Source organism: Phacochoerus africanus, chromosome 10 (genome assembly GCF_016906955.1).
Source record: "Phacochoerus africanus isolate WHEZ1 chromosome 10, ROS_Pafr_v1, whole genome shotgun sequence".
Lineage (NCBI taxonomy): Eukaryota > Metazoa > Chordata > Mammalia > Artiodactyla > Suidae > Phacochoerus > Phacochoerus africanus.
This window is the reverse complement of record NC_062553.1, coordinates 72394183-72410589: the sequence shown is the minus strand read 5'-3', so window position 1 is coordinate 72410589 and position 16407 is coordinate 72394183. Positions and strand designations below refer to the sequence as shown.

At 47.0% G+C, this 16407-nt stretch overlaps 1 protein-coding gene across 1 annotated transcript; it reads left to right on the top strand.

Annotated features, from left to right (window-relative positions):
- The first annotated feature begins 3683 nt into the window (after positions 1 to 3683).
- Positions 3684 to 8315, top strand: SOWAHB (sosondowah ankyrin repeat domain family member B). Its single transcript, XM_047799319.1, has one exon. The coding sequence runs from the start codon at positions 4056 to 4058 to the stop codon at positions 6447 to 6449; it is 2394 nt and encodes a 797-aa protein (XP_047655275.1). The 5' UTR covers positions 3684 to 4055; the 3' UTR covers positions 6450 to 8315.
- The last annotated feature ends 8092 nt before the right edge of the window (positions 8316 to 16407 follow it).

Sequence of the window (16407 nt, the reverse complement as noted above, 5' to 3'; positions counted from 1 at the left end):
AAATCCCCCTGACTTGGCCCCCTCTCTCTCCAATCCATCCACTTGCCTCCTTTTCTCTGACTCTGCTGGACTTTTTTGGCTCCCATTTTTCTGGATCATCTCAGTAATTTCTGGGCTCTTCTTCCTGCTGGCCTTCCTCTCCTTCCTCCAACCTAAAGATTCGATATTTTTTCTTTGTCACTGTTATCCACTTATGTCTTTTTTTCCTTTATTGTCTTTTTCAAACTAAGAAGGAATATACTCTTAGTGTAAAACAGCCAATCGTTTATAAGGCTGTAAAGAAAAAGTTAAATTTACCCCGATCCAGACCTCAAACCTTACTCCCAAATGCATGCTTTTCCTAAAAATAGGATTTTATTGAACAGGATGTATTGCTTCTACTTTAAGAGGCACCCCCCCCCATATTTTAAGATCTCTGAAATCAACTGTATCATATAATCAATGGTGTCTTAGATTTGGTTAAATAAATTATTGTTCTGCAATGTGCTATTTTTATTTGTTAATATGGGTCATGCTCCAAACCAGCTCTTTCCTCTGGGGTGATCTTTCTAAAGTACAAAGTTAGTCAGGTCATTGCCCTCCTGCCCAAAATTCTTCAAAGTCTCCCCTGCCACCCCCACCTCCATCCCCTTCATCTTCTGACTCCCTCCTACTTCAGCAAGTCTTATTTCCAGCACATCCACACACATTCTCTTCCATAAAGCCTATTTGCACTTAGTTCCCCAAATATGCTCTGCTGAGCCAGTTCTTGGTGCTTTTGCACCGAAGTTTCCTTGGCCTCTTCATCACCTCTTCTTCTCCAAATTGCCTCTTATTGGAAAATTTTCCTGATCCCCTGCAGCTGAGCCTGGGGCCTGCCTTATGTGCTGCCTCTCCATTTCTCTAGCATCTGGCGCACGTCTTTGTTAAATCACTTAACATACAGGTTGAAGCCATGTCTCTTATTTATTCCTCCCAATAAGTAGTGAGTTCTTGAACATGTGTTCTTTTTTTTTTTTAGGCTAGGTGTGGAATCAGAGCTGCAGCCATTGGCCCACACCACAGCCACAGCAACGTGGGATCTGAGCAGGGTCTGCAGCCCATACCACAGCTCACAGCAACGCCGGATCCTCAACCCATTGAATGAAGCCAGGGATTGAACCCTCATAGATCTCAGTCGGGTTCGTTAACCACTGAGCCACGAAGGGAACTCCAGGGCATTCATTCTTTTTTTTTTTTTTTTTTGGTCTTTTTAGGGCCTCACCCATGGCATACAGAGGTTCCCAGGCTAGGGGTTGAATCAGAGCTGCAGCCTCTGGCCTACACCACAGCCAGAGCAATGCCAGATCCGAGCCACGTCTGTGACCTACACCACAGCTCACGGCAAAGCCGGATCCCTAACTCACTGAGTGAGGCCAGGGATCAAACCTGGAACCTCATGGTTCATAGTTGGATTCGTTTCCCCTGCGCCACGACAGGAACTCCAGAGCATGCATTCTTTATACTCATTTTCAGCAGTGCCAGGGCAATATAGGTGTCCTATAAATATTTCTGGAAATAAACGAACTCTATATGAGAGAAGCAGAAAAATGTTCCTTAAGATAAGGTGAGGAGCATCCCAATTATCTCTCACCTTAACCTGGGAAGAGAGAGAAAAAGAAGGTCTGGATGCCAACCCCCCTGGGTACCCAGAAAGCTAAAGCAAGGGGTTATCTCCCCTTTTTCTACTTTCCACTCCTCCAGACCTACTAATTCCACCTTCCACTAAAGATAAGCTGATATCAACAACCGTGGCCTTAATGACCCCTTCCTGTCTTTCTAGTCCTAAGTGCTTCAAGTTCAAACACATCTTCACCTTCTCTTGTTGCAAAGTCCCTGATCTCATAACCAGATTTTTGAAAAGTACCAAAGGGGACTTTTTTCCACTTGACACTCCACAGTGCCCACCTGAGCTGTCCATTGGGTCGCCCTCCTGCCCCAGGTGGGGACACACCTGGCAGCCCATCAAGATGCCACCAGGAAATAAACACAAAAGGACACTCGAGTTTTATATGAAACCTTCATTTTAATGACTCTCCTTAAGGCTCAAAGTTAATGTAGAGGCCTCAGTGGAAAACATTTACCACCACCTCCCTGTAACCCAGTCTTGGGTTTGGATTCTAGAAAATGCCAAAGGTAGACAAAAATGTTTCCCAGTTCTTTCTGACCTAGATAATTTAAAACCAAGGATTCCAATTCATTCATGGAAAAGTACCAGAGTGCTGTTGGGGACATAAAACAAAGCTCAGCTAACGTGGTCTACATGGCAGTCAGTAAAACTGGCTTATGCTAACACATGTTGACAATTAAGGGGCCAAGATACTTTTAACACCACCACCCCTGACTTGGCCCAAAGGACAAGGAGTCATGAAACAACTGGAAGTAGCAAAGCTGAAGAAGGAAAAGGGGAAAGACAGGGGCAGTACATGAAGGGAGACTGGCCATGACAAGGCAGGAGAAAAGAGACACCTTGTAATTGGAAATGTAGCTGACCGAAGGTTCCAAAAAATAAGCATATTTGCTGTCACAGTTGGGGCTGAAGATAAACAACCAGTCACAACTGAAAGAAATAGGAAGGCTTAAAAAAAAAGAATGGGACAGGGCATGGAGCCAGACAGGTGAGTAGATAAAAGAAGAGTATTTTGGGCATGTAGATAGGACTGATAAAGACACAGGAAAAGAACAGAAGGAGTATTACGGGACAGGTGGGATCCACATGTGGACAAATAAAATGAAGGGGGAAAGCAGCTGTTAAGAAAAGTGCTGTGATTCCCCAGTCTGGAAGAAGCCAGTGTTTTGAAATTAGAGTTTTTCAAGCTCTAATCTACAACTGAACTTGGAATTAGGAAGTTCTCAGCCCCTCAGTGAGTCAAGCAGACTTTCTAAGGTGGGGAGCAAATCAAGCTAGCCTGTGATGCTTAACACCCTGAGCCTGTGTTGGAAACCTTACATTCGGAGGACAACTTCACCACTTAATGCCAACACAAAAGAGACTGGACAAACCTCTACTGTGCACTAATTTTGGAGTAAATAAAAACAGAGCAACACTAAGCAACAAATACCATAACTCTCCAGACATAAGACTTGTTCATTTCCGCTGCTCCGGAATTCAACCATCATGGTGTTTCTGGCACCTTAACGTAACCTTCAGAGTGTTATTTCAGCACAGACTTCAACGGTGTATTTGAACCCTTAGGAGCCAGTGTCTGGAGGAGCCGCCCCAGCAGTATCTCCAGATCAAGATAGGTTTGTTTGGGATGCAACAGTTTCCTCAACCTCGGCACTGCCTCGGGGAATCTGAAATGACTACCCTACAGCGTTAATAAAGATACGTTTTGGAGAGACTGCAGGGTGCTGGCTAATGTGCTCCTTTTTCTCCACCCATCGACTTCAGCCACGACCTATGCAGTGCAAGGAGAGGCCAGGAACAGATCTTCTATTGTTTTCGTTTCCTACGTGGCGGAGACCCGAAGGAGCCGCGAGTCGCCTACCTGCTTTCCATTCCCCGGGCGGGGAGCGGCTGCGTGGCCCACAGAGCTGTTGGTTGTTGGCTCGCACTCGCCGCCGACCTCACCTTACAGCGCTCTCCCGGCTCGGACCAGCCTGACTCATCTGGGATGGGTGGCAGGGGTTGGGGAGACCTCGGAGGGCGGAGGGACGAGAGGAGGCGGGCCGGGCCCTTCCCCCAAAGCCGGGCAGGAGGCGTCGCCAGGGCGCAGGTGAAACCGACTCCGACCTATCCCTGCAACTTTCGCCGCCTGGGACTCGCTGCAAGAGGAGCGCGTCGCGCAGGGGCGGCCTGGGAGCCGCCCTCTCCCCCGGCCTGCGCGTGGGGACTCGGCCCCCCGCCCTCTCCCCGGGGGACCCGCAGCCCTCCTGGCACGTTCGGGGGCTGCAGGCAGGCCGCGGCTGATGGAGGAGCCTGGCGCCGCCCCGGGCGCAGGTGACACACGCCAGGCCAGGGTTTCGGCTGGCGGGGGAGACCTCAGCGAGAGCGAGACGCAGACACTCCGGGGCCAGGTGACCACAGGGCAGCTATGGCCCGAGAGTTGAGCCAGGAGGCACTACTGGACTTTCTGTGCCAGGCCGGGGGCCGAGTGACCAATGCCGCCTTGCTGAGCCACTTCAAGCACTTCCTCCGAGACCCCGACGCGCCCCCCGGCCAGCACCAGCGCCGCCGCGAGCTTTTCAAGGGCTTTGTCAACTCGGTCGCCGCAGTGCGCCAGGACCCCGACGGCACCAAGTACGTGGTGCTCAAGAGGAGGTACAGGGACCTTTTGGGGGAGGAGGGGCTGCAGCGACCCAGCGACCCGCCCGCGACCGCCGCCCCTGCAGGGGGAGCTGAGCCCAGCTCCCCACTCCCCGCCCGCCCGGGGGAGTCGCTGCCTCCGCAGCAGCCCCGGCGGCGGCGGCGCGAGAAGGAGCCAGAGGAGGAGCCAGCAGGTGCCGCAGCCGCTGTTCCCGCTGCGGGGTGCAATGGATTCCCCGCCAGCGGCTCGGGGGAGGCGCCCCGAGGAGGCGGGGGGCGGAGGGGCAGCTCTGGCCCCCAGGAGCGGGTGCCCGCGGCTGTGGCTGCGGCTGCCCAGGCCCGAGCGAGGTGCGCGGCGGCCGAGACGCAGGGCCGCTGCTGCTGGGAATGCCTCCAGAACGGCCTGGGGGGACTCCCAGGCCAGCCGCTGCCTGCCGCACTCCCTGACCCCGCCACTACCACTGTCACCGCCTGCGCCGGGGAGGAGACAGCGCAGGCTCCGCCAGCCCAGGACGACCGCCGGGCTCCCAGGCCGAAGCGGGAAGGTGCGCCCGCGGAGCCCCCGCCTGTGCCCGCCGCGTCCCGCTCGCGTTCTACAACCGTCGAGGCTGCCGAGAGCTGGGCTTTGTCGCCTACTCTCCTGTCCTGCCCTCCTGCCCCCGGAGATCCTCCAGAGCTGGTGACTCGCGGCCCTCTGCTTTATTCAACCCTGCAGCAGCAGCAGCAGCGCACTCGAGAGTGGGTGGCGAGACACCCCCAGATACCTGAGGCCCGGGACCGAGGCCCCATCCGAGCCTGGTCGGTGCTCCCCGACGACTTCCCCCGGCTACCCCCGGAGCCAGGCCTCTGGGTCCTCGAATCTAAGTCAGCGCCACCCGAACCCCCTCTTTCCTCTCATTCTGTTTTGCCTGCTGGTTCGGAAAACTGGCCCGGGAATTCGCCACTGGCGGTCTTTCGGAGCATTCGTTGTCAGTTGTCCCTACAAGATCTGGAGGACTTCGTGGACCAGGAGAGCCACGGTAGTGAAGAGAGCAGCAGTGGCCCCAAAGAGTCCCCTGGGGGTTCTGACGAAGGGCTGCATCTTGCCCCAGGAGCCCCAGATGGAAGAAGGCTCAGGAATACAGCTGGGGACCCCTCTCCAAAGAAGGGCAGCCCCAGCGGCAGCTCCCAGGGTCTAGGCAACACAGGGGATGGCCACACCTCTCAGCCCCTTCCTGTAGGAGCTGATGGCCTTGAAGGCCACCCGCAGCAGCCTTTGCCCTGGCCAGTCCCCAGATTAAGAAGGTCTCTAAGAAGGAGCTCCAGGGCAGGGAAAGCCAGATTGTCCTCCTCTGATGAGGAGTGCCTGGAGGAAGATTTGCTGAAAAGGAGCCGGCGCCCACCCCGGTCCAGGAAGCCCTCCAAGGCAGGAGCAGTGTCCAGCCTAAGGGTGGATGCCGCTTTGACATCCAAACTTGTAGACATTAAGGCTGCCACGGAGCAGGGTCCTCCACACAGCCCATGGGCCCTCGGAGGGGAGAGGCCTGCAGCCTTCGTCCACCACAGATCTTCTGAGCACAAGTCATCCTTGGTTCCCCTCGATGCCAGGGAGCATGAATGGATTGTGAAGCTTGCCAGTGGCACTTGGAATCAGGCGTTGACTTTGTTCTGGCAGGACCCCCAGCTAGCGCTGCACAAAGACTTTCTGACTGGGTACACCGCCTTGCACTGGATAGCCAAACACGGTGACCTCACGGCCCTTCAGGACCTGGTCTCAGGTGCACAGAAGGCAGGGATTGCTCTTGATGTAAATGTGAAGTCTGGCTGTGGGTATACCCCGCTGCACCTTGCAGCCATCCACGGCCACCAGGCAATCATCAGATTGCTAGTGCAAAGGTTGTCGTCTCGTGTGAATGTTCGGGACAGCAGTGGGAAGAAGCCTTGGCAGTATCTGACCAGTAATACCTCTGGGGAAATATGGCAGCTACTGGAAGCCCCACGGGGCAAGCCCATTTTCCCCACCCAGCCCTTGGTTCGAAGCTCTTCCCCCACCAGGAAGGCCAAGAGCCGGGAAATATCTAGAAGTGTCACCCGAAAGAGTTCCTTTGCTGCACTGCTCAAAAGTCAGCACAACAAATGGAAGTTGGCCAACCAGTATGAGAAATTCCCCACGCCAAGGGAAAGAGAGGAATACAGTGACTGAGGTGCCCCCCCCCCCAACTCCAGCATGGCCACCGCGCCCCTGTCTTTGAGCGATTCAGTGAGGAGATTCAAGGGCGATGGAAAAATTGCTGAGGACTTGGTCAACTGAGATGGCCTGCCTAGTGTTTATCTCCCTGGATTCTGTGTCAGCACATCCTGGACCTCAGAAGTCATCCAAGCTTTCTGATGACTCAAGTCCTCGGGCCCATGAATGTAGACGAAGAACAGGTGCTTAAAACCCAGGCATTCTTTCTGTCCCTTGCCACCGCAGATCCAGGCCAGCAGGCCACACTCTGCTCCCAAGCAGCTCTCCCAGGCCTTGGCTAGAGAGGGAACAGATGTCTAAGAAGAAGAGAGGCAATTTAAGGAACGAGGAAGCTCACATTCTCTCTCTGGCTAGGAGCTTTCTGGCTTCCATTCATTTGGAGAACATGAAATCTTGGCTGAGAGTGGAAAGCACCAGGTTTGAAATCAGATGACTCCACTACTCCCCCCTCCCCTTTATTTTGCATTCAAATCTGTGAAATAAAATTAGTACTGGGGAGTAGAACTTGATTTAAGAGCTTCCTCAGTGCCATCCTCAGATCTTCCTTTGGTGGCCGATGCAAGAAATCATTAGGGCCTCATTTCAGAGAAGCAGTTAGGTAAGATCCAGTTATGACGGACATTCAGGCCCTGTTTTTGTTAAAAAAAAAAAAATCAATCTAGGTGTTCCCGCTGTCGTGCAGCTGGTTAAGAGGCTGACTGCAGCTGCTCAGGTTGCTGCAGAGGCATGGGTTTGATCCCCCTCCCAGGCAGTGGGTTCAGGGATCCCATAGGTCACAGCTGCAGCTCAGATTAGATCCCTGGCCTGGGAACTTTCATGTGCCATACGTGGGGCCATTAAAAAAAAAAAAGTCAGCCTAAGGGGGCTTTTCCAAATGTAAACACTGTGTGGCTCATTTGCCTGTGACTGAAACCATCTTTCATGGAAACTCCCTGTGTAACAAACAGCAGAATTAGCATTTGTAGCTTTCAGTCCATTTGAATGGCCAGTGCTCATACTCATGAAAAGAGAGAAATGGTTTTCTTCTGGGGATGCGGTGGAGTAAGAGGTGAATGCCTCCCCACCAGGAATTTTCTAAGCTGCTAAATATAATTTATTTGCACTAAACTTGTTGCCAATGAAGATTAACTATTAGCCTTTAAGTGCTCTAACGGGAAGTGTTCCTTTTAATTACTTGTGATGGGACTGATCTTTGTGGGTCCCTGGAATGAGAGAGTGGCTAGTTTAGAAACTGCAATAGAACATCAGGATTTCAGAATGTAAGTTCTAAGAGGGCTGAGCAGTTAAGTGTCCATGTGCAAATAGTTAACTTGTTATGGAAATGTGTTTCATGTGCGGTGGTAATGATATTGTATTTTTTTAAGTATTTTATGTTTCTTCAGCTTTTTTCCCCATTAAAATATGAATAGTTCTTTATAATTTATTGTACTTAATGCTGATTACTTTAACAATCCGCTTTGCAAAACTGTATCTCTGTGAGTGTCAAATATTTTCGTTTCTGTATAGTTTTACTGAAATAAATGTATCTCTGTTCTGTTAGGAAACAAAAACTAGGCAGAGTAAAGAAATCTACGCTGCTTTTCTAAAAAAAAAGCTATAAGCACAGATGGCAAGTGTACATTTAGGAGAGATGACATTTTTTAAATAAAAGATAAACATGTATGCGAATACTCTAGTAAAAGGGGTGATTTCCAAGGGGGAAAAAATCGTAAAAATGTCAACTTTTAAAAGCCAAAGAATGTTTTTTACTTTACCATATTGTTATCACAATGGTCAATTTATTCAACAAATATGTTTTCTTCTTGCTGTGGGATTTATAAGGTGAGGGGGACATGACTTCTCCCCTCTTAAAATCGAGCAAGGCTTGTTGTTGATTGATTTATACCTTATCTTGCTGCCTGGTGTCTTTTAAAGCTGCATTGTATTAGGTATAAGCTTTAAAATGAGACCAAAAAAAAAAAAAACACAAAAGGATACCAGGAATGAGGGCAAAACAACTGTGCAGGAAAAGAATTTTTTTCAAAGTATTGTTAGTACAACATTAAGTGCTCCAGAGGGTTTTGGACAAGAGAGTCCTTGGGCTAAGGAAATCAGGGCGGGCTTCTGGAAGGCAGGCATCTTTACATGAATGATGCCGGCTTTCCACAGAAACCAGCTTTGTTGGTTCTGCCACATTCTTGACTTTGGCTTCAGCATGTGATTGCATAACACAGTGTCGGCTGATTGCTCAGTGGTTAGGACACCATCCTGGGTCCCAGGTTCATTCTCATGAAGCTCCGTCAGGTCCCTCCAGCCTTTGTCCATATATCATACCTGTGGCGGTGGCCCACTTTCTTACATGGTCAACATGTGTGTTGGGAAAGGGTGAGGCAGAAGGGGGTGCCGGGAGCAGCGTAGAGCACACATCTGATGGGTCACCCTTTTGCTCATGTCATTGGGGCACAGGCTAAGACTACTGCCAGGCCCAGCCTGCTGCCAGCCACTCCCTCCCATGAACCCCACACTGAGGCCTCGTCAGAACCACTGGGATGTGAACACCCTTCCCCCTCAGTTTCTGTCTTGGTGTTCAATTTCTTCACCGTACACTCCCTTTCCTGTTTTCCTGGAGGACTTTTCTTGTTCAAGGAACAGCTCAAGTGTCTAAGTCTGTGAGGATTCCAGGGTCCACACGTCTAAATTCCTTCATCAGGATTCTCATAATACCGTGTAGACACCTCACTTTCTTTTGTGTGGCAAAATACTACAAAATATTTTAGTAAAATTGTTTTTTGGGTTTTGGTTTTGGCTTTTTGTTTTTTGTTTTTTAGGGCCGCACCCACAGCATATGGAAGTTCCCAGGCTAGGGGTTGCATCAGAGCTGCAGCTGCCAGCCTACACCACAGCCACAGGAACACCAAAACCTCTTTTTTTCTTTTTTTTTTTTTTGTCTTTTTGCATAGTCTAGGCCCCATCTTGCGGCATATGGAGGTTCCCAGGCTAGGGGTCTAATTGGAGCTACAGCTGCCAGCCTAAGGCACAGCTATAGCAATGTGGGATCTGAGCCGTGTCTGCGACCTACACCACAGCTCATGGCAATGCCAGATCCTTAACCCACTGATCGAGGCCAGGCATTGAACCCACAACCTCATGGTTCCTAGTCAGATTCTATACACTGCTCTATGACAGGAACTCTGAGAATTTAATTTTCAATTCGTCTAAATTTAGCGGGTATTCGAGTTCCCACTGTGACTCAGGGATTGAGAACCTGACTAGTAGCCATGAGGAGGCGGGTTCATCCCTGGCCTCCCTCAGTGGGTTAAGGATTGGGCACTGCCACAAGCTGCAGCATGGGTGGCATATACAGCTCAAATCTGGTGTTGCCCTAGCTGTGGGGTAGGCTGGCAGCTGCCATTTCTGATTTGACACCTAGCCTGGGAATTTCCATATGCCGTGGGTGCGGTCCTAAAAAGAAAAAAAGGAAAAAAAAATTAGTGGGTACTTATTGAGCATCTGCTATGTGATAGACATAATTCCTGCCTTTAAGAACCCATCATCTTCTGGGAGTTCCTGTCTTGGCTCAGTGGTTAACAAATCCGACTAGGAACCATAGAGGTTGCAGTTCGATCCCTGGCCTCAGTCAGTGGGTTAAGGATCTGGTGTTGCCCTGAGCTGTGCTGTAGGTTCCAGACTCGGCTTGGATCCCACGTTGCTATGGCTGTGGCGTAGGGCGGCGGCTACAGCTCCGATTAGACCCTTAGCCTGGGAACCTCCATATTGCCGTGGGTGTGGCCCTAGAAAAGACAAAAAGACAAAAAATTAAAAAAAAAAAAAAGAACCCATCATCTTCCATGAAGGGGAGTGGTGTCACTGAAAAGTGATTTCAGCACAATGAGGAGAGACATCAGCCTGGAGACTGTGGGGATGCAGAGAAGGGGATACTGATGAAAAATATTCTAGGTACCAGCCTCTATATTTATGCTGGAAATACAACATTAAGGAACATACATGTGCTCTCTGCTCTCATGACCCTTTCTTTCTAATGGGGAGGTCAGGGAGGTAATGGTAAGTTAAATTGTCCAGTGGAGAAAGGAGGAAAGAATATTCCAGGAGAAGGAGGAGCATGAGCAAAGCTGCAGGGTGTGCCTGGGGGATACTTAACTGCTCGAGGCTGATGGTGTGATCCGTGGTGAATGCTGGATGCCGGCTGCCAGGGCGTATGGAACAACGAGGTAAAGATGGAAAGGGAATTTAAAGCCAGGCTGAAAAAAGGATCTTTTATGATGTGTCAAGAAACATAGGCACCTTCTAGGAAGCCAGGGACTGTCAAATTTCCTCCAGAAAATCTTGGTGCAGTTCCAAAGTCTTAAATTTTTTTTTTTTGTCTTTTTGCCTTTTCTAGGGCTGCTTCCTGCAGCATATGGATGTTCTCAGGCTAGGGGTCGAATCAGAGCTGTAGCCACTGGCCTACACCACAGCAACGTGGGATCCGAGCCGCGTCTGTGAACTAACCACAGCTCATGGCAACACTGGATCCTTAACCCACTGAGCAAGGCCAGGGATCGAACCTGCAACCTCATGGTTCCTAGTTGGATTCATTAACCACTGTGCCATGAGAGGAACTCCCCAAAGTCTTAATCTGAAGGCAAGTGAGTAGATAAAAGTATTATTACATAGAATGTACTGAATTTTCAAAGTCTCCCTTTCAAATGCCCCTTGTCTTTATTTGTTTATTTATTATTTAATTATAAATTAAATACAATTATTTATTATTTAATTATAAATAATTATTTGGCTTTTTAGGGCCACACTCACAGCATATGAAGGTTCCCAGGCTAGGGGTCCAATGGAGCTGCAGCCTCCAGCCTACACCACAGCCATAGCAACACAGGATCTGAGACATGTCTGAGACCTACACCACAGCTCACAGCAATGTGGGATCATTAACCCACTACCAAGCAAGGCTAGGGATCGAACCCACATACTTATGTATGCTAGTTGGGTTCTTTAACCACTGAGCCCCTGGGGGAACTCCAACTGTTCCTTGTCTTTGATGTTAATGCTTATTTGCTGGCACATAGCAGTAGGCAATAAAATAATTTAACCCGTGACAACTTAACATTAAAGAGAAACATTAGAAACTGGTGATAGTTTTAGCTCAACCACTTGCTTTTTTATAGAGAAAGTTGTAAAGTAGTGATCTTATATATCTACCACAGTCTTATTTTCTGCTATTAAAACCACTTTGGGTTCAGCATTTCAGGATGTTACACATAGCATCTTATGCCTTCCAGATGCTTTGTTTCCTCAATAAATTTTCTTTTTTTCCAGTGGCGGCTGCAGCATGTGGAAGTTCCTGGGCCAGGGATCGAACCTGCACCATAGCAGCCACCTGAGCTGCTGCAGTGACAAGGCTGGATCCTTAACCCACTGGGCCACAAAAGAACTCCAATAATTTTTTCAAAGTAACAACTCTATTGAGGTATAGTTTACATACCATACAATTCACCTATTTAAAGTACACACTTCATAGGTTTCGAGTCTATGCACAATCATCACCACAATAAATTCCTGTACACAATTGAGGATTACTGTCCCAGGCAATGGGGAGCCATGGACAATTTAATGCAGAGGAGTGACATATATAGACTGCAGTGAAACAAAGTTTCCTCTCGCTACACTGAGGGAGATAACGTAGAAGCAGAGATCAGTTAAGTAATTGCAGTGTCCATTTCGTATCATTAATAAGAACGTTGTCTCAAGCCGCTGGATCAGGTGAATGAGACTGGACGTCTACAATGAAGAAAGAAAATTTTACTTGGAGCAGTTTACATAGCTGCTAAAATCAGAAAGAATTAGGGAAGATCCAAAGGATCTCTCCGTTTCCTCTCATCTCTAATGCCCAGGGTCAGTGACTAGATCACATCATTACAGTGATGACCGTCTAGGTTCAAGGTGGCACTGATCTAGAGTGTAAATTCAATCTCTGTTCAGGCTGTGTGGCACAGCCCTGTAAGTGGGCGTGCTTGTGTTTGCTGATATCAAATAAATGATTACAAACAGGTAATGAAGTGATAAGAGAGTGTAGTACTTGGGCTCAGCAATAACCCAGGCTGCCTGGTTTCCTGTCTTGGCTTGGACAACCTTCGGCTTCTCTGTTTTCTCATTTTTAAGGTGTTTTTTTTTTTTTAATTTTTTTAGTCAAGTGAATTAACACAAAGTCCTTAGAAAATGCCTGGTACACAGTAAATCCTCAGAAAATGTTAGCTATTATTATTTTAAACACCATCCAAAATATACAGTTCACTTTTTAAGTTTTCATTGATGCTGAAGACAAAGAAGTTCTCTAGTTGATTAAAAAGGTGCTACAATGGAGTTTCCACTGTGGCTCCAGTGGGTTAAGAACCCGACTAGCATTCATGAGGATTCAAGATCGATTCCTGGCTTCACTTAGTGGGTTAAGGATCTGGCATGGCTGTGATGTGTGCCTATAGCTGCAGCTCCAATTCAAGTCCTAATCTGGGAACTTCCATACGCCGCAGCTGCAGCCCTAAAAATAAAATAAAATAAAACAAAAAGTTTCTACAGGAAAGGTTTGCTAATAGAGGCAAACATTTTCCCTTGTGATTCTACGTAAAAAGATGCTCCTTTTTCTAATTTCAAATGAAAAAGATGATTCAATTATCTCATATGTATCAATCATGAGTTATTATAGTATGTCATTGAACAGAATTAGGCCTAATTGAAGTCCTGTGAAGTAACACCAGTCAAATTAACAGCTCTGGTTTAGCCTAGAATTGAAACCCAGGCAGAGCTCTGAAGGCTTATGGGAAGGGTAGTGTGGGAGTGTGTGTGAAGCCACTCTCACTCATGAAATGTGAAATATCTAAATTTGGCCATGTAGTCAACTTTACCCAAATTCCACTAACTTGGTCAAGATGAAGTCTCACTGAACCAGAGTAAAAATTATTGACGTATTGAGATATTTTTCCTCCCTGGTGTGAGAATAGTACTTCTTGATGCCTAGCTCCCAAGTTCAACTCTTTTTTGGTTTGTTTTTTCGCCACACCCAAGGCATGCAGAATTTCCTGGGCCAAGGATCAGACTTGTGCCACAGAAGTGACCTGAGCTGAAGCAGTGGCCATTCTGGATCCTTAATCCACTGAGCCACAAGGGAACTCCCTCTTTTCTACTTTTAAGACTTGGATTAAAAAAAATTACTGTATGTAAATTATGCCTCAATTAAATAAGAACATAAGACAACTAAGGAGAAAGATAGTTTTCAACTTGCCTGTTGGGGCCAAAGCTAGGACTCTGTTTTTAGAGGGTCTAATTCTCTCCTGTGTTCCATTTCTTCTTTTGTGACTACTCCCAAGTCCAGCAGCTGTTAAGGGGTATTTCTGTGCCATGACTCTTGTGGACCTGTAACTGTAGCTATTATAGAACTTGAAGATTTCTCTATTATATTTATATCCCCAAATACAGTTATCTTTCTGGTGAACTCTTATTTGTTGACTGAGAAGTGCTTCAAGGACAAGAATGTAGAGAACCAAGTGACCTGTCATCATTTCACCATGGGTCTCACTGCCTATGAGTCTGGGCCTGGCCAAGGTCAAGTTAAGGCTCGGGACAACTGGGTCAGAAATAGTCCCATTTCCTTTGTGGTTTGAGGACAGAGCTTGTCCAGTTGCAAAAGGATGCCTAGATCAGAGTATTTGGAGTTTCTTTCTTTTTTTTTTTTTTTGCTTTTTAGGGCCACATGTATGGCATATGGAAATTCCCAGGCTAGGGGTCTAATCGGAGCTGCAGCTGCCAGCCTATGCCACAGCTACAGCAACGCCAGATCTGGGGTCTAATTGGAGCTGCGGCTGCCAGCCTATGCCACAGCTACAGCAACGCCAGATCCGAGCCACGTCTGTGACCTCCACTATAGCTCTCAGCAATGCCAGATCTTAACTCACTGAGTGAGGCCAGCCATTGAACCCGCATCCTCATGGCAGCTCCAACCAACTGCAGCTTTCAATCAGGAACTGACCAGGGAATTGAAACATGACTGCTTGCACTTTGTTAAGATTTTTTAATTGTCTGAAAATTTCAGTGATGAGTGTTGTTGATATTCTGTGTTATTCCAAAATACCCCCCTTCTACCATGTATGTTCAAATATGGATAGTAGGGAATCAAATTGGTTTTGTTTCTATTCTTACACCACAAGGTTTATTGTGTTTATTTATGATGTCTCCCAGATTCTGAGGAAGGCATCTGCACGAGTGACTACAAAAGCTCCTAATCTTGCAAGCAGTCTGTGACTCTTTGAGAAAAGGATTAATTCTCTAAACACAGGGCACAGATGAACAGCTGCAGGCAGAAGTTGTATTAGGTGCCACCTGACCATAACCCTATATCCCTTATACATGTGTCACCTGACACATTCTATGGTTTCTTGGGTCCGGGTGTTTTCCTGTTAAAACTTCTTCAAGACCACCTGGGAGAGAAGAGCACCAGAACAGGTGGACAGGTACGACCCAGCATTATGGGCACAGGGCAGTGCTTATTCTAGCAAAGGTAACCTTTTCTCTTGATTGTGGTAAGCATTTGACTCAAATTCCATTTTAGGGCTGTCTCCTCAGGTTCAAAACTTCTTCTGTCTTTGTCTTTGTATGTCTTTGTTCATTTCCTATGAGTTGAGAAAAGAAAATCCTGGTCCTTTATAACTTTAAAGCCACAGCATCTGGATACTGGCTTGTGATGGAAATTGGCTTTGAAGTAACGAAGTGTTTGGTGTCCCTACCCCACCCCAAAAAAGAGGAAGTTTATATAGAAGTGAAGCCGTATTTTGTCATATGAGAAAGTGCCATGATATATACTCCCATTATCTGGAAGGTTTGGGAAATGGATTGCTCTAGATAATAAATTATTTAATTAATAGGAATTTCTCACATGTATTTCACTTGATTAATAGTTCAAGAAAATTGAACTACAATTAAATATACTCACCGCTAAAATTAAACACAAAGTAATTTATGATTTTATTTATTTTCCATCTTTTTAGGGCCACACCTGCAGCATATGGAGGTTCCCAGGCTAGGGGTTGAATCGGAGCCATAGCCACCCGCCTATACCACAGCCACAGCAGTGCGGGATCTGAGCCACGTCTGCAATCTATACCACAGCTCATGGCAACGCCAGATCCTTAACCCACTGAGCTAGTCCAGGGATCAAACCTGTATCCTTGTGGGTGCTGGTCAGATTTGTTTCCGCTGAGCTGCAACGGGAACTCCAATCTATGATTTTAAAAAACCATACAAGAGCCTTAAGTGCTTTGTGATTATTATTATAAATATCAACTCTCTTTGCATTTAGATATGTAGAACTAAAGTCAGTTGATGAAAGGTTGGGTTGTAGAAATTTTACATCTATTTTCATATTTTGAAGAATTTTTAAATTATGCAAGTGATACTTGTTTATTGTAAACAAATTAAATAACATAGATGAAAAAGAAGCAAACAAAAACTGCCCTAATTTCACTACATTAGGGTAACCCTGATAATGTTTTGGTGCATATCTTTCCAGAATTTATACCCAAAGTGCAACCATACTGTGAATAGCAATTTCCAACCTATTTTGTTGTTTATTGTTATTTTTTCATTTGAATTGAGTATTATATATTGAGTTCAAAATGAAAAAACAAAGTTTAGGTCTCCAGTTGGCTGAAGGTGGGGTGGTTCAGAATTCATCAGAGACTTCGCTTCAGTGTCACATCCTTTCCCACATAGGGCTAGATCCTAAATGTATTGTTTTGAACTATTTCAAAAGTGATTCTTTGCATTCATTTGACTTGAAGCATGATTTTCTTTTGTTTTTAATCAGCTTTTTTTTTTTCCTTTCTTTTTTGCCTGGTGTTCTGGGTGCATGACTTTTCAGTCAGGAGGCCCCTCC